The sequence below is a fragment of the Sinocyclocheilus anshuiensis genome, unplaced genomic scaffold (genome assembly GCF_001515605.1).
Source record: "Sinocyclocheilus anshuiensis isolate Anshui unplaced genomic scaffold, SAMN03320099.WGS_v1.1 scaffold1082, whole genome shotgun sequence".
Taxonomy (NCBI): Eukaryota; Metazoa; Chordata; class Actinopteri; order Cypriniformes; family Cyprinidae; genus Sinocyclocheilus; species Sinocyclocheilus anshuiensis.
The window spans coordinates 2369173-2388447 of record NW_015542379.1 but is presented as its reverse complement, the minus strand read 5'-3'; the positions used below and the strand labels follow the sequence as shown (position 1 = coordinate 2388447).

At 38.8% G+C, this 19275-nt stretch overlaps 1 protein-coding gene across 8 annotated transcripts in view; it reads right to left on the bottom strand.

The window, feature by feature from the left end:
• The window catches only part of kirrel3b (kirre like nephrin family adhesion molecule 3b), a 201267-nt gene that overhangs the window by 53504 nt on the left and 128488 nt on the right, over nucleotides 1-19275 (bottom strand). For all 8 annotated transcript variants that reach the window (XM_016491561.1, XM_016491562.1, XM_016491564.1 and 5 more), the window contains exons 3-4: nucleotides 11942-12091; nucleotides 2091-2248 (exon numbers count right to left, since the gene is read on the bottom strand). In XM_016491561.1, the coding sequence (XP_016347047.1) occupies nucleotides 2091-2248; nucleotides 11942-12091 (308 nt within the window). The remainder of the gene's footprint in view (nucleotides 1-2090; nucleotides 2249-11941; nucleotides 12092-19275) is intronic.

The following is a 19275-nucleotide window of genomic DNA, read 5'->3' as shown; positions in this document are numbered from 1 at the left end:
TCTAAACTATAACGAATAAACTGTGATAATGTGAGAAATTTTGAAGGTGTCTGAATAAATTTTGGTTTGACTGTATCTATTTGATAAATTAAGTTAACCAACTAACATTATACATACTCTTTTGGTTTCTGTACCCAATATTTTAAAAATGTACAAATGCAATGAAAATATTGGTATCGGTACTCAGTATCGGCAAGTACCAAAAATAACAGTATCGGTATTGAAATAGTACACTTACAAGTATACTACTAGTACACTGATATTTGCATACTTACTACATAAAGTATACTTAAAATATACTTGAACTTTACTTAAGTAAACTTAATAAAATAAACTTGAAGTATACTACTTTTTGGTAAGGGTATCTATCTATCTATCTATCTATCTATCTATCTATCTATCTATCTATCTGTCTGTCTGTCTGTCTGTCTATATATCCTGTCATTTGATACTGAATTTTAGTATCTAACAAAGGTTAGATAAGTTAGGTGCAAGTGTATATTTATAAAGTTTGTACCTGAGGAAGTAACTATTGAGCTATGTTGCAAAACACTTTCCATAGAATCACAATAATAATAATGATAATAATAATACAACTCACTTTGTTTTGTTGATGTAAGATTTTAAAATTGAAATATTAATTAATAAAATAAGTAATTTTGTCTTTAAAATAGGTGATTGTTTTGGTTAGCTATGTTAGTGGTGACAAAATTTGGACTCTGCAAAATGAGCCACAACTTAAAACGAACTATAAAAAGTCATTTTAAAAAGCTGACCTCTGAATTCACGCACTTGGCAACAACATCAAATCGCTGACCTGTTCTGAATTCCCTCCATCCCATCCATATGCTGCTTTGCCTTTGTTGTGTCTTATCATCACATCTACAGCACCATCAGTGTTTTACGGCAGCTCATCAGGTAAAGACATTCAGAGGCCAATAGAAAAATCCACACCTCAGCAATGTAAGGATGACACATTAGTCATTTGAATCATTAAGCATCTCCAGAAATGCCAGCCCAACAGAAAGACATATTCACTGCATACTTCATACAGACATTGGCCTTCATTTGTCCCGATTATGAGCCTGATGAAGGAGGAGTGTGAGAGAGATTATGCTTGTCCCATTCTCCATTATTCAGACCAAGTGATTCTGGCTTAATTGACTGCATTGCTTTTTAATAGCATGAATAGAGATATTAGAAAGCTCAACTGCCCACAGTTACACCAGCTAAATCAATGGTGTTTATCTGCTCTTTAGAAACAGCCAATAATCAGATCAGGTGGAGGGAGGAGTAGCATTAGTGTTAGCTGAGAGGATCTTGCAAGCACTGTGTATTTATACGGCTGTGTTGATTACACGGCTGCTGCTTTCTACCTCAGACTGACCCCAGTAGAAGATCACAATGGGAAGCAGAGATGAAATATGAGTTTTGATTGCATTTAAATATAATTATGACAAATGGATTTGGGCTGGATCACATATAAACACATACAAACATATATATACTTACTGCATTATTTGAAAAATTATATACAATTATTTTTTATATGTTTACATTTTATGAAAAAAACGTTCATAATTTAAATATGAATATTAATTAGTAACATGAAATACACTCAAAATGATAAATATTGAATAAAAAACATTATTGAAATTAAATATAGTATATTGATTTCACAAAAATAAAATTAGTACATGATTATGGCCATGATTATGTGTTGTTATGCGAACAACACAAGTGCTCTCAAATGAACAATACCAGAGGGTTAAAATCAGAGGGAAATGATAGCTGAATAGCAAGGGTGTAGAACCTAACCCTGGTTGTCAGCCTAGAACTGACATTTCCTGTAAACATAACCCTCAATTCTGATTGGTTGATTAGAATTTTGTTCCAGGAACATGTGGTACTTGCTGAAATCACATTCACCATAAATTATATTAACCCCTATAATAATGGGTGTGTATGATACTGCATATACAGTATACTTACACATTTTAGGAGCTAATAAAATACATATTGTCACATTTATATGTTGAAGTGGCTAGTGAGACCCTAATAAATAGCAACTTCAATTCCTCAAAACTTACCTTAGAGTACGTGGCTCCATTCAGCACCTCTCCGTTTCGGATCCAGATGATCGAGGCTGCAGGTTTGGCATTGTCTGCATGACACGTCAGATTGAGGTGGTCGCCCGCTCTTAGGCTCACCACAGGCCCTCCGATGATAACGGGGTCATCAGGTGGAACTACACAAGACGGAAAAGGAAAATAATGTTGGGAGATCTGACAAGATTCCAAATTCTGGATTTCAATATGAACTCGTGCTACAGTATGAACTTCTGAGCTACAAGATTTTCCTCTGGGAAACATTTACACAACATCCAAAGGTTAGCGAGTCACTGTCAGTGCCTGCACATCTTATTTTAGATCATTTCATATCATCTTAACGGAGAGAGAAATGTTGCTACTGGAAAACAACTTTCTAGCACGTGGCGGTATTCTGATCTGAACGGCGTGGGCCGAGCATCAAGGAATGAGGTAGAGTGGTTTCATTTTATCTGCATTTAAAGAGAGCAGGTGTGATTTGTATGTATGTGGAAGCCATCAACGCAGTGTGACTCAGAGCAAGGAGCAGTCGAATGTGCTTGTGAAATGGGCGTAATAACGCGAGTGAGGACCGAGGGGGTGTAGAGTCAATCTAAAAGCAGCCAGGAGACATTGTGTGAGGGCCGTTAAAGACCAGCAGAAAAAAAAACAAGTTCATGAATGGCACTGATTACTCTCTCTGTTTAAAACACACCCAAACCTGAGCATCCTGCGTTTTATTCAAACTCCAGTGAATTATTGATCGCCCTACATGCTCATTACCGAACAGATCTGGGGCAAGGGAAAATCAAAGTTAGTAAGCAGCCGGTGGAGAGAAGTTGAGAGTGAAAGAAAGAGAAAAGGACACAATGAGGGGAGGTCACGGCAAAGAGAAAGATAACTACAGTCAAGGGGTTGTTCAGAATTGCATGTCACTGAGGTCTTTAATTAGCCTGAAAAAAGGAAAGCTGTTCAATCTTTGCTTATACTGTTAAAAGTATTCAATGAGTACGTTCAGCTCTGCACACAAACAATATAAATTATTCCCAAAGATGAAATTTTAAAGATCTGGAATTAGAGAACAAGTCTGGAAAGACAAAAAAGCCACATGTACGCTGTGCAGTTTTGTGCGATTGTTGATGGTCAGGTTGTATGACGTGACTTCAGTGCAATCCTGGTAATACTGTAAAACATCAACTGTATGTGATATTCCTCTTAGCTAAGACTTTGGTCATGACTAACAGTATTGACTAGGCATTGTAGCTTACAGTTCCTGAGCAAGTCTCAGTTCTCTGATACAGTCAGTGGGTGAGTTGGGTTCAAGGTTAGAGTCTTCTAGGTCTGGCACCTCTGAGCCACAAAAGCAAGGTTTCTATTCAACTTACAATGACATGATAAATTAGCCTTGGACGAGCGCGAAGGCATGTTCACTTGGATTATTTTCTTATAATAGAATAAGAACTTAAATAGTTGTTTTTGGTCATAATAATAGAACATCATTCATATAGCTAGTTTTGTATATTAGGCAGCTTGAAATGTGGAATTAAACCGTCAAATCGAAAACAAAATATAAAACGTCATGCAAATATGCATGAATGACCACTTTTGCATCACTCAAATCGTTGTTTGAAATTGAAATTGAAATCCTTGCACCGCCTGGTGGATATTGTGTGAAGTGCAACAATGTTTTTAAAAAATCTGAAAAAGCGCCTACAGGGAGCTCCGTGATCACGTGTGGCGAATTGCATGCTGCAGGTGAAAAAATGCGCATTCTTAATGGCCACAACTGTATATGTTAGGCCAAAAATGAAAATATTATAGTATATCAAACATAAAACAAATCTCTCTATCCCATGTGCTAAAGATAACAAAATTGTCCCTTATTAGAAAATTGGTGCAATCCAGAAATGCAAGTTGCAAGTAGTGACTGGGGAAGCCGTGGGAGCTCTTTACGAAAAGTAATATATTAGCTACTTTTTTGTGACAGACTTTGGCATTTCAGAATGACAAGAGTAACATGTTTTCTTTTTAGAAAACGATTCACACGATGAAAAACTAGTCACATGATTTTTCTCAATGCTTATTTAGGGATTTATAAAGTGTTTCCATTGTAGCTAATGTGTTTTAAATCAAGTGACATGCACATTAACTACATAAATCTGCATAGATGTACTCAAGTGAGTGCCTTTCTTTCTTTCTATCCAGCATTTTTTTAATGCAATATCCCAAAAATCAAATACAATAATATGTAATGTTGCTGAGAGCTCTAGTTGCATTCAGGGGCTCCGCTATGGTTTCTATGATAAGAATCTCCCTCGCCGGGCCCTTGGAATCGTCCTAACCTTCCCCCCTGTTACGACACCCCTGGTTGCATTAATAAAACATGCCGATGACGATGTCCATTCATCCACCACCTCCTCACATCCTCCTCAAAAACCAAAATGACAAACAATAAAACGAAGACTGATAACAGTGATTCATTTTCCCTGTGAACTTTTACGTAATTGGTTTCTTGCCTGAGCTTCTGTTTTGCCTATTAAAGCGGTAATTGGCAGTTCCCTTTCATGGGAACTTCGAACTGCGTCCTCTAGGGGTCGCTATGGGGAACGCCTCGTCGTGACCCGTGTCTGAAGCATACATTGAAAAAACACCAACTCGTTGGCCGGCGACAGCATAGTCGCACCGGTAGTGACGTCATGGGCTATCGCCGGCCAACATGTTGTTGGTGTTTTTTGAATGTATGCTTCAGACACTGGTCATGATGAGGCATTCCCCATAGCGACCCCTGAGAGGACGCAGTGTCTCGTTCCCTACTCAGGGAACCATGGTTACACAAGTAACCTGAGACGTTCCCTTTCAGCCTTGTAAGTATACAGTAGATCTCTAAATTGATATAAATGCACTGTAAGTTTGCTCCACTGCAGGCTTTTTACAGGCAGTCTTGACTCTTTCTTGACCCGTGTGGATGGTTATTAATTTTTCCATGATAGGCCATTTTAAATGCAGCCAGTTCCACTTTCAACAAAATGAATGCAATTTCTGAGGTAGATGTCCTTGGTAGGACAGACTTTTTTATTTTAATGTATATAAGGGCATTCAGATTAAGTGACTTTTTTATTAGTAACTTTCTCAGTGTGGCTGTTCATAGCAGAGCAGGGCAACGATGAAGAAATGCTTCTATTTTTTTTATTATATCAGCTAAATCACAGCTCCAATTAACTGCTTTTAGTAGAAAACATGATAGGGAATATCGAAGGCTTCTTTTTTGCTAGATTTTGTTATGAATTTAGTCTCACCCAATTACTAAAAGAAGGATTGTCCATCTCAAAAGGGCTTATTTGAGCTCCTAATATGGAACCAAAACCATTACACATCTAAAAGACAGCTTTGGGATCCAAGGCAGGTCGATGAGCCTGTATTTCTCGTCGCAGACTTCAGCGATCCACAGCTGTACACTGTTCATCTGCCATAGACCTCTCACTACTGATGGCTGAGCCCATGCACTACAAATGGCACTGATCATTAAAGGAAGGAGCTGTTATTTCGGGCTGTGGCGTTGAGGTTTTGTCAGACATTCCCTATCTAATTTCAGCTCTCCCAGACACTCTTAGTCTGACAGCGGTACAAAGGGCAACCCTGTAGCCATGCAAGCCATCATCATTACCGGCCTGTTTGCAAACTCTGCATCCCCTAATGGCTCCAAATTAGCGCTTTACCACAGTCACTCAATAGATTTCTCATGAGTCGGTCAGCAGCGCGGATTGATTGTTCCTTTTTAATTACTGGCCAGTGGGCTGCAATTCTTCCACCTTCCACTTGGCTGGGAAAAGCTTAATCCATAATTCTGTCTTTATATCCCGCATGTCCTCACATATTGTCTTTTAGCGCTCTCTCAGTTGCTTGTCTGAATGAATTCTACTTCATTTATTCACCATGATTTCATTCCAAAACCCAACTAACTTTCCTTGAAACAGTACAAATGGAGTAATTTTACAGACTTTCCTTGGTGACCGAAGTTGGATGCTCTTCAGCTGCAAAAATGACAAAAAAGCAACAAGAAAGTACCGTAAAACCAGTAAATCTGATGTGCTTGGTCTTCTAAAGTCTTACAGTGTGAGAAACAAACACATATCATGTCAAACTGCTAATGTGGCATATGCACTTTGTAATACGTCTGTATAGGGTTTGTACAGAATGCTTTCTGCATAGATTTTTTTTTTTCCACAATGTCATGACGTGAAGTCAGAGTTCATTAAAGAGCTAAAATATCACTGAACAGAAGAGCAATTTCACTGTGAATGTATTTGTACAATATCTAAGGTCTTCTGGGTCTGGCGTGGTTTCAAAAACCTTTATTAAATAATTAAAAAATCTGTAGCCAGAGACAAGGCCAGATCTCACAAGACCTGGCTCAAGGTGACAAGACTCTTAACTTGTAGCGTGTGACTGAAGAAAACAATAAATTGCATGCAGGCAAATGGATTTGCAATTAACCAAATGGACTGAAACATTGGCTCAATCAAATGGGGACCTTGAATTCCAGCAACAAGCTTTTAAAATCAACTGGATGGGGGATGTTTCAGTTCCAGGAGCTAAAAGGAAGGATGTGAGAGAGATGTCTTTATTCTCCAGAATGGGTTTGATGCTATAGTAATTGCAGAGGTGGAAATCTCACTTCAATTACAGTGGGCTTCTATGGCAGTGGCTTCATATGTTGAGTTATTGACATCATAAACAAGATTGTGGAAGAGTGAGGTGATATGGCCTGTAATCCAGCGCACGACTAGAAGAGCATGGGCTTCTGGGATGGGGGGGGGGGGTGGCAATCTGTTGGGAAACTAATGGGTGAGGTGGTGTTTTGCCTCCACTGGCGTGTCTGGCACAACAATGAGTCCCGTCTGTTTCAGCAATGGCTCCCGTCACCTGCTTACGCGGCTGCTGCGGGCTGTGATAGATAGATCAGCAACAAAAAAAGAAAGAAGAGGAAGTGCAATCGAAAACATGCCAGGAATGGAGACAAGTGACATACGTGGCTCACTGGCCCAAATCAAAGCTCCCTTCACAGCGCTGTCACTAATGTGTTGCTTTGAGGGAGTCAGAATTTGGCGGTAAACACAAACTGATCCATATTCTCTCTCCATTTCCTGATCTCTCCATTTCTTTTGCTTCTCTCCATTTGGCAGGGGCTGTACGTGTACGGTTTCAACGGCTCGATGCATGAGTGATGCCCGGCCAGATTGCCCGAGTTATATCAAAATGGAGTCAGGGGTTGGGAAACTAAAGGTGATGGAAAGAAAATAAGATTTACCTTTAAATAAGCATCAAAGTGATCAAAGAAATAGAGGTGTTGGGGCACTGGCGGCGAGCGTAGGCTGGGTTTTGGCGTGACCACTACAAGCAGACTCATTTTGTTTTCTGAGAGGTTTGTTATGGCTTCTGACTACGCAATAGGGTGGAAAAGAGAGGAAGTTATGAGATACGGTTGGGTTCCTCTAGCTGAAGAGGCGTGGTGGGGTCAGATCGTGAATAGGTGGTGGTTGGAAGCTATTGAAATGTTTATGATGGTGTGGAGATAACAATGAAGCAGTAAAAAGACCCACCAACATAAGGTGCACTTTGGAATAGGCTGATGTGGTTCCTTCAAGGATAGTAACAATTTGTTTGGTCAACAAGCATCACTAGGAAATCCATACGGGTCATTGAACTTCACCATAAGGCAGAGAAGCATATGGATCAATGATGTACAAGAGTGTCCATGATGAAGAAAAGGGAAAAAAATATATATTATATTATATTATATTATATTATATTGTTTATTCATACATTATTCATAAATATTTGGGCTTGCCTTTTAATAAAAACTTTAAATTATCTGATATTTAAGATTATAGATATGGTCTGCAGGGGTTACTGATATCACTTCTTGTTTGTTTGTTATGTATTTATTTATTTAGTTAGTTAGTTATTTTCAGTTTCTGTGTGTTGATCAGACCACATGATTTTGATTTGACTGACAAATATTTTTAATATATTAAGTAAAGCTGCTTTTTTGACTAAATAATAATAAAACCTTATTCTAAACTAGCTAATGTTTTCTTTTCAGCAGTTTAATTCCTTTTTGATCTTTTTTTTTTCAATGTTATCAGTACAGTTGTGTCCTAATATTGACTGTTTGTCTTCCAAAAAATATCACATTACATTTTAATTCAGAAGCTAAAAACATTCTTATCATAGAAGTATGCATACATTATAATTGAAATATAATTTGAATAATTTCATAAAACATGTAAAAACTGATGATCAAAGCTAGGTGTATGATCTACTCATTGCAAAAAGGAATTGAGAAAAGCCAAGTGTCCCTTTGTCCTTACTCAACATGTCAAAGAGAATTACATAACAGAAGCAGTGACAGCTTGACGTTTGTAAGTAACAGAACATCTGTACAGACTCACGTCTGTCATTCAGGTCACAGGAGTGTGTTTGCAGATGTGTCTGAGGTCACAGCCCAGCAGGGTGGATCTCCCAGCAAAGCTAATCGTCCGTTTAAATAACATCTGCTTGATTTTTGTGCACAGTTACATGTGCAATAGTTCAACCATAATGGTACATAAACCAGCTATTTAATCAATTTAGTCTCTGATATTTGATTGAGTAAGAATCATCTTTCAACAAACATTTGCACAAACACAGGCTCTGGGTTTATGGGATTTGGAAAGCTCGGAATGTTTGCCAATGACTGTTGGTTCAGAAGAGTTGTGAAAAGTCTCATTGGTTTTCAACGAGGGTTTTTTTTTGTTGTTGTTAACTTGTTTCTTAACTTACTTTTAATTGCAATTCAGGTCAAAGTTTCCAAATCAAAGTTTATAAGAATGGTTTATTGTTCTCCTGAGGAGTGAAAAAATGTACTTCTAGGTTTGGCGTGTTTGTTCACATTTGACTCATATTTAGTAGATTTTAAAAACATCCTCTCTTGTGGAAAAAATAGATAAAATGAAGTGTGATGGTGCTCAGGGCATCACACTTGAGTGGAAATTAAATCTGGATCGGAATTGATGACCTTTGTTTATCTTCATAAGACTATAAGCAGGACATTTTTTGAAAAGATGTCGAGCAGTTGCATCTCATGATTTGCAATTAAAAGTTAATAAGCTCCATGCCTTGAAGCTGTTTATCAAATCATAGGCTAAGATGTTGAGATTTTCAAATGCGAAGTAATACAGATTCCAAGTTCTTCACCTATTTATTTTTCCCGCAAGGACACTTGATCTTCCATTAGTTATGAAATCATAATTATTAATTTGTGCAAAAGGGAATGAGAAATGAGTCGGGTAGATTTAGCTCTCGCATCTTCCAAGGATTTAATCCTTTGAAAAGCTAATATTTTCTAATGGGCAATTTCAGCACTCATAAGATAACAGACTATAAGATTATCTGAATGCTTTGCTATTACTTTACATATTAACTTTGTACTTGTAGGGAACGAGCAATGAGAACCATTAACAAGACAATTAGTAAGAGCAAAATTTAGTTTAAGGGTGGGGATGGAGAAAGTAAATTGCTAGAAGGACAAATGTATAAGAGCTTTGTAGAGTGGTAGAAATTGATAATGGCTTCACAAAAACACTCAAAACTAGAAGTTCTGAAAACCCAGGTGAGAAATAAATGCATTCAAAATCTTTAAAAGTATGGCAGCGGTAAGTAACCTTTCGTTTGTTTCATAAGGCCAGATGCAAGCTCTCTCCCTCCATTACTCTGCAGTCCATTTTCTCCAAGGCTGAGATTAATGTTGAGGGGACACGTGAGAAGACAAGGATGGCTATCTTCTTGAGGGGTATATAATTAGCCCACAGGGCAACTGCTAAAATAATTGCTTTTTCTTCATAACTAATTCAGAAAAGGTGACCTCCGGAGGTCAACCACAATCCCAAAACCAACATGAGCTCTGCAAATGTAGAGTTAAAAATACAGATTTTACCATCTCGTGTCACTGAGGACACGATGCAGGTTTCTCTTTGATGAAGGAAATGATTTCGATTTTCCCTCTTCCCAAAGATTTTCAGGCAAGCAACCATAAGTGGTTCAGGAATTTTGTATTCAGGATAATTCACAGAGTTGGGATTCAGTTTTCCCCACTTTCAAGTGCTTGATCAGATATCAAAGCCTTTAGCGGGATTGGCTGATCCGGACTGTGCTGAGCTCTGTAGAGAGTACACTTGCCCTAACCTCAGCCTTCAGTCCGTATCCGAGGGAAGGCTGAGTCATGAAGCGAGGGGCTCAGGGACCACTTCAGCTGTCAGGTAAGAAATACTGGGGAGGCGGGGAGTCACACTCCCATTCCTGTCATCACTTCAGCTCAGACCAGGCTTCTTGACATTGTAAAAGACAGCCCAGAGATCACTCTGCTACAGAGCTAGCATATATTACAAGTGCAGGTTAGAAGATCTGGCCACCCTTTCTGCAGAGCAGCAGGTGCTACACAATAATTGTATCTTTATTTTGTATTTTTTCTTCTGTTTTTGATAGTAAAAGTATTACCTCAACCACTGATTTTTTTTTTTATCTCACTGAGACAGGCATTATTGACATCTAAATGTTCTTGTTCATGTGTTCAAATATATTCCTTTGACTGACATCTAAAAGTCTTGAAAGTTTAGAATAAGTTGTTTTTGCATCTGAGTTTCTTTTTCACTGGGGAGGGAATTTTACTTTGTTTTTATCTCAAAAGCTCAAGAGAATATGATAAAGCATGATATGATCCTTGTCTAGCCCCATTAAATTAACCAATGAATAGCCACAAACATCACAAAGCCTCTAGCCCCTTGGTGACCAACTTGACAGGAAATTAAACTAAGCAGGGACGAACCTCAGGTTCTTGGTTTAGGGTTTGTGGTGGACAATTAGCATTATCAGTGCCCATTGAGGCAGTTCTAAAGCAGTGCTAATTAAGGCCCAATTAATAATGACCACAGCATGAGAGAATCATGATAAACAAAACAGCCGGTGCATCATTGCTTCTAATTCATTACCACCAGCCATTTCACCAATCACAAATATTTGGAAGCTGCTAGTATTGAATGATGTTCTGGTCATGAGGTGCTACTGATACTCGTAGTAGTGGGACTTAGGTGACTGTTTGGTGCTTGTAATTAGCAAATAAGTCATTTGTAAGGGAGAGCAAACTCAGACCGCATAATTTGTCTTCTTTCTTCCTCTAATTTCCCTCACTACATCCTCCCATGCAGGTCATTATTTTCACTTTTCATTAGTGGAGATCAATAAAGCAAATCACATTCCAGTTGGCGAGCACATGTGCTTCGTCTCTTACCCCACCACTTCCATAACGCCACCCCAATCCTGACCCCAGTTGTGCTCACTGGTGCAAAGGAGAGTTACAATTCGCTGGGTGTGGGTGGTCGGTCTGTAGAGCAGATAAACCTACCAGGTGGTTGATTACAACCTCGGCACAGATAACACTGTTGCTGCCCAATATCGCAGAAACGGCAAAGCTGAATAATAACCCAATAAAACTTAATTAAGATTCAATGACCTCTCTGGTTTAATAATGAAGACAGTGGGATTTGCAGCAGGAAATTAAAACTGAGAACTTATGGCACTGCAGGGGAGTTTGGTCAGTGAAAAATCTATTTTTAATACTGTACATTATTCTTCGCTGATCTCATACTCAAGATCAGTCTTTAATTTGTGGATGCAAGATTATTAGAAATTAAATACATTCTCTTTAAACAGGGACTTTTGAGAAAGTAAATAAGCTTTTGCTGAAAGGCATATGTATGCAAATGGCATCGGCAGGACTTCTTTGTCCATCTTCATGTATACATGCAGCTGTAACTAACCTAGCACAGTGAGTCGAGCTGGACGAGACCTCATGGCGGCCTGGATGGCCTGGCACTCGAACACAGCATCATCCGTCAGCTCCACCCTTTGGATGCGAAGGTGGTGCTCGCCAGATCCGTGATCACCGACCACAGCATAGCGAGGGTAACCTGGAAAACAGGGATGGGTTAATGCCTCGAGACCGTCAGTGACTGCTTTAAAAATGTGTTTTTTACACGCTTCTGGGTAGATACAATCCAGGGAAATTGTACCTTGTCAGTTTCAAAGCAGTACTAACTTAGCACCTGAATTAAAGTAGCTTTTTAGTCAGTTCGTGACACTGTAAAGTAATCCTTGAATGCCACAGGGAGTTAGTGTTGGCGGTGATGCAACGCTGGCTGTTTGTTAGCAACCTCTGCGATATCAAAGGACATCAGTTGAATTTACTGTATACTATTTGTATATGAGATCTCTAGAAGGGATAATTAAGTTGAAGATTTTGTTCACTTTCATGGATGTGTGAAAAACAATGAAAATAACCATTTATTTTCTTATTCATTTCTTCTTATGTCCTCCATAATTCAAAGTCTTTCCCCCCTTCTTCTGCAAAGCGAAAATATTGACGACTTGTGTCTCTCAGGACAGTAAAAAAAGCTCAATGTGAGGCAAGAATCAGTGCAAGAAAATATCTATGACCTTTCTAAAATAAACGAAAGAGGAACAGATGTGTGAGGCTTTCTAATGGTTGGAGTGAGACTTTCTGCCAGTTGGGGTGAGACTTTGTGCCGGTTGGAGTGAGACTTACTGATGATTGAGGTGAGACGGTTGTTGATTGAGGTGAGGCAGTCTGCTGGTTTTGCTATAATATGTTCAGCTGGTCCTCAGGCGCGCTGCTCTAGGTGTAGCACTTAGTAAACAGCACACAGAGCCAAGAAGATTGAGATGTGTTCCACCGATGCAGAGGAATGGTGATTTGCAGTTTAATAATACACTCAGCAGGACGTATTTCAGGGAAAACTGACTGTTTTACAACAGCAAGCAAAACCGAGGGCCTTTAAAACACATCAGCAGACTATTAGCCAGGAATTTGCATAAGGAGCTAATGCAGAAGCTTGGTTTGTCACTACAGAAAATGTAAAGCAGGGGTGGAGATGTGTGATTGTGGCGTACTTTACAGTTCATTTCCGCAACCTCTCCGTGTGAATGTCTTTAACGGATCTCAGGAGGCAAAATACTCCTAATTATGAGAGATTTGCAATTTACCGTGAGACCCCTAAAAAGCGCTCTCATTGCTGTTAGTGCAGTTTTCCTTTCCAAGTCAAGACGGTAATTGATGGCTGATGGGTGATACGGATTTAATGGCGTCAGAAGCTGATCTCAGCATATTTCTCTACAGAAGCAAGCGCGGTGCGTTTATCCCTCAATTTATTTCAATATAGCTTTTTATGTGGCTAAATTTACACCTTCAGAAGTGATCTCGCTTCCAGTTCCTGCTTTCAGTCTCCACGGAGCAGCCATTTGAATCTTTGCCAGTGAATGACCTGTGGCAGCATATTGATTTTTACAGCATCCATCGATATGATTCATGTTCGCTCCAGAGAATTCTCTGTGACATAATCATCATGCACCCTTGTGCTCTCAGGGCACTCAATGCCAGCAAGTCCATTTTCTATTTAAAGTGTTGTTGGCTTCGAAAAGCATATCTGCTTTTCAAACTGAAAGGTTTAAAACAGCATGTGTGTTTGTGGTTGATTGGGTTTATATAACCGACTCCACTTGTTTAGAGATGTATCACCCGTTGTCAAATTGAAAGGGCGTCCTGATATTACCTATATCTCTTCGAGTACTGTGTGGTACGAAGTCCAACCTATTTCTGAGCTCTACCACGGGGCTATTACCCCAGCAATCACTGTAATCTACAGCAATGAGGCTTGAAAGAGGGATGTGCTTTAACGTATTGCTGTAGAAAGGAGTGAAAAATAGACTGGACTGGACTAATGGCTTTTAAGTCCTTGAGCCTGGCTGTTGAAATCACTGTGCCAGAAAATGCCAATTATTGCCTGTTGCCTCATTGGATCCCATTCACTTTGAATAGACCATGAAGTGTCTCTCATTTTCCCTATTGAGGAGAGAGCAGCAGACGATTATGGTGCAATGTGTTTTATCTGCCCACATACAGCTTTTAATTTCTCTAAGTGAGTGGGAGACAGAAAAGAGGCAGGATAACCCAAAAAACAAACATTTAATAAGCCATCAAAACAGACTGTGCCCACATCATTTAGTGGACTACTTTGGAAAGTTGTTTTGAAGGTCTTTCAAAAATATGGCGATATTTAATTAATAAAGAAGAAAGGCTGTTATATAAAAGGAATATCTTATGTTGACACTGGCCAGTTATTTACCTATATTTGACCTCACTTTTTTGTTTGAGAAGGTCAAATTTTTGTTCCTCGTTCTGTATCCGTGCAGCTCAAGAATAAACAAACAGAAAATAAAAATCCCAAATTATCCATTTAATATTTCACTTGTTTATTCTAGATGTCAGAAAGATTAAATGGAGAGATTTTCACTTACAGTAAGTCTCATGTGTTTAGAAGTGATCTCAAAATAATCTCATATGCCTACTTGAGAGTTTCAGAACATCTCAAACTGTGATTTCAAAGTCTGTAATCAGAGTTTCAATATGAACTCGAGCATTAATTCCATATATAAATATCCTAGTTATCCTATCCACATTAACTGTACTCTGCAAGTCAGTATGTTACAATTGTCTTATTTGTGTCAGTCTGAGAAATAAGAAGTTAAAACTCAGATGAAGCCTTACTGTAAACTCCATTACGTCTTCCAGTTGAGCAAACATTGAGCAATATAATTAACCTTGGCAACTCTCAGGTTACAATTTAAGGTCTGTAATCTGAACATATAGCCAAATCAAGTGCTGTTTATTGTGGCAGCCAATCAAAGCCAGGGAAGCAGACTGAGTCATTTTAATGGCCATTGACTTGGTTCAATACTGTGTTTATTCCTGATGAGAGATTGATGGGTTTGTTGCAGGCGGCATCTATTGCCACTTAATGCCTAGCTACAAATCTTGAGGTCTTATTTCTCAGATGGATGCGGGATATATGCACTGGCTTCTAACGACATTACTAATTTATCAAGCACTATTAATTCACAGTAATGTGCAAAATCAACTTCTTCAACAAGGCTTAGCATTGACTTACTAATGGAACCACAAGACACACATTCTGCCGAAATGCACTACTTTGACACACACACACACACACACACATACATATACATATACATATATATATATATATATATATATATATATACAATATGCAAATACTAATTTATATATAATAATAAATTATAAAAAATAGAATGCATTATATTTATTTATTTATTTATTTATTTGTGTGTTTAATTCTTTGTTTGTTTATTTACTCGCTCGCTTGCTGAGTGGGCCACTTCTCTCCACTGCTAACACAAGTTACACAAAACAACCCTCAATAACAATTTAATAATACAATTTTAGACTAAATTAAAGTAGGGATTTACTTCTTGCAGTGATCCTGTAATAAAATGAAGGAGCAATCCTAGCTAGTCTTTGTGCAAGACTATTGACACCAATATTCGACACCAGTCAAATAACAAAAAAATTATTAACTGTGATCTAGAGATTACATCCACCCACCTGTATCATTATCTGAGCCGGGCCCTTGTATACAAATACACTGCCTTATAAACCCAAATATTGAGCCTATCAGTGATGTTCTGGATGATACACATTTCATCGCTCCTCTGGACACCTCTTAGATTATTATATCATTATATAAATCATGCATGCTTCACCCAAGAAATACACAGCAGAGGATGTCAGAGAGAAAATGAAATAATTCTGTCATTGATCACAATGAATCCCTAAGACAACCCACGTCAAGCAAAGCAAACAATATAAAATAGCCCCATTAGTGTTAATGAAACCATCAGGACAGGAAAGGATTAGTCTTTATGTTGGATCGATGGAAGGGGGAAAGGGCCGTGAATGGAGACATGACGCAGTGATTAATGGTCGGGGGAGTGAGCGAGTGTATCTGCCTGATGGCTCGAACCGAGGAAATGATTGAAAGAAAATGTGTTAATTACATACACAACTGCAATTTTCTTCAATTTGGCTTGTTTCTGAAGATTACCAAGGGGTACCAAGATTTGGATATATTTTGTAGAAAGCAGGGATGGTAAAGTATGGTACTTAAGTTCCAAGTCAATACTAACCAATACAATAAAAAAAAAAAAAAAGATTGATACCAGGGTGGGATTCCAGAAAGCAAGGATAACTTACCGTCACATATACCTTGAACTCTCATTTGATTTACCTAAACCTTGCTTACTTGAGGTATGCTGTTTCCAAAAATGCATCCAAAAAATGCATTTGTCAAAAAAAAAAAAAAAACAGCTTAATATATTAATATATACTATCCTTCCATGAAGTAGAGACAATGCCAATATTTTATTTTATTATCATTATTTTTTTTTTTAGCACTTATAACTAATATTTTATTATTGTTATTTAGCTTTGTTAATTATTATTAGTAACTTTTCACTAAACACAAACACTTTTTACTAACAGTTTTTCATTGCATCAAAACTGGTATTGAGAATTGTGAAACTTCCTGGCATTGATATCAACTACTGAAATTTTGATGTTGTGAAATTCCTCGTAGCAATGGGCATTTGACATTGCTCTGTGACTATAGAGCTTCCTGTAGATTTTATTTATTTATTTTTGCTCTCCCACAAAATGTTGGCTTTGAACTGAGCAGCACAAATCCGAAAGCTACTGTTTGGATTACTGATGTGACAAGAGTGTAAATAAAACAATGCGTCAAAATCGGAATCAGCATGCTGCTCTGCTCTTTATGTCCAAGCATGCTTGCACCGTCTCCCTCTCTGGTTCTGTTTGGGTATTCATGTTTACACCAGCAATGCACACAATGCATATTCATGACTTTTATTTGTGTCTGTGACAGCCTTGAGCTGATGTCTTTAATTAGAACCAGGAGCAAAAGGACCTCCAAGAAGAATGTGGGGACCGATACGAATCAGTCTCTTTTGTCTGCTGATTTATTAAACATATTGTTTGCGATTTCTCATTTTAATCAATGTTCTCCTGATCTGAAACCGCACTGGATGAGACAAGCGTCTTCCATGAATAGCTGAGTAGGCTGATATTGAAATGTGTAGGGTTTGTATGAGCTGTTGTACTCGCCCCTTTTTTTAATGTGTGCAGCTGCTAGCTTGGAGTACGTAGTCGTAGATGTGTCAGTTTTCTTTATTGGACGCAGTGTTACTTGTTGACGCAGGCAAGACTGATAAAAGGAGCAGCTGTGCAGAGTGATTTTTTTTTTCTGTTAAGTGTCATTCATGTCAAAGCAGTGCACCTCCGCCCTTGTACCCGAAGCTTGCTTTTTAAGTGCTCTTTTGTCTAAAGTATGAGCTCTCGGCAGCTCGAAAAAAGAGAGCGCAGAACTTCATTGAAATTCTTCATGGCCCTCTGAGCGCTGGCCCGCCATTGATCCGCATAAAGAGCTAGATGGGGCTGGCTCGCCTCAGATTGGGTCGGCCCTCGGCTCCCCGCCGTGACTGTTAAACTGCAGCTGATGTGCCGTTAAGTGCCACTCTCTGTCTCTCTTCTCATAATCACAAGTCCCGCAAGCACAGAACCTCTTCTAACCTCCCAACCCCCACCCCGGCTTCAATTCACCCTCTCTTCTTCTTTGACCACTTCCACTTTTAAAGCTCTTCTCCCAGTGTTTACACTGCCAGGGCCCGGCTCCCAGGAGCCTGGTAATGACAAACTTGGGAGCGGAATGGATTTATCAGGGCTCAGTTGCCTATTGGGGTCTAATTAAAGGCCAAAATGGCACAGAGCAGCGGCCACTGAAGGTCAGAGGCAAATAGACCTGTGATCTCCAGTGGAATACATATTTAATTTTAAGGATAAGCCCAGCAACTGTTTTTAAAGAGGCCAACTGGGCTTTACGTCATGCTTTGCATTGGAAATATCCCAGGACGCAAAGCAGAGCTACATCTGTGATAGGATAATGGAGTAAAATGTTGATTTACCCTTTATGCTGATCACCGAGTCTAGGGAATCATGCTATAGCTTCGAGACTTTTGTTAATCTTCACTTTTCAAAATGATGCTTACACCTGCTCTTTCCCCACAAGGATTCCATGCGCTGTAATCCAGGAAATCCAATGTAAATGTCATAAAGGGGGACCAACTGTTTCCGACCAACCTGAATATGAATATGACGTTTGTGATGCTCAAAGCCTGTAGGCGGATGGAATGGGAATCCAATGGTTGTTAGTGCGAATTAAGCAATCAACTTAGCCAAGCAAGCAGCACTTTGCAAGTGGGGAAGAGCCACACACTTCACAAGCTATTAACCGTTAAAAGTACTTAAGAGGTTATATTTTAGTTGCTCTTGTCCTTCTACGCCTGGCACCAAATGAACAGTTTTTAAAAAGTAATCACACCCTCCAGCTTAAACTTGTGTACCAAAGTCAGCTTTAATTAGCAAAAGCCTTGTTTAAAACCAATTTGGTTATTTGAGAGGCAGATGAAGACTGGCTGCTAGTTGAAGTGTAAAATTCAATCAAATTTACATTGTCTATCTTGTTAAGCTAATTAAGTTGGTCGACTAGCATGGTCTTTCTTTTAAAGTTGTTTAAGCTAATCAACCAGCATGTTCTTTCCTCTGATTATGGTTAAGCTACCAGCATGGTTGTTCTCGTGAAGCTAGTTAAGTTGGTTTAGCAGCATGGTTTTTCTTGGGAAGATGGTGAAGCCTGTTTTTGTAACACTTAGTTAAGTTAAATCAATGGCATCTTTCTTCTGAACATTATTACTAGTACAGTCTCTCTTGTAATATTGTAAAGCTAGATGACCAGGATGGTCTTTTTTTTGTGAAAATGGTTAAGTTAGTCAACCAGCATGGTCTGAAGATGTGAAGATGGCTAGCTAGTCGACCAGCATGGTTTGTCTAGAGAAAATGGGTAAGTAAATCTACCAACGTTATCTTGTTAAGCTAGTTAAGTTGGATGACTAGCATATTCTTTCTTGTAAAGCTGGTTAGGATAGATGGACAGCATGGTCATTCTTGTCAAGCTGGTTAAGATGGTTGACTGCTGCAGTCTGTCTTGCAGTGTTGTAAAGCTAGTTGACATGCATGTTCTTTTTTTGGGCTGATAGTTAAGATAGTCAACCAACATGGTCTTACAAGTGAAGATGACTTCTAGTTGACCAGCATAGTTTGTCTAGTTAACTCTTTCCCCACCATTGG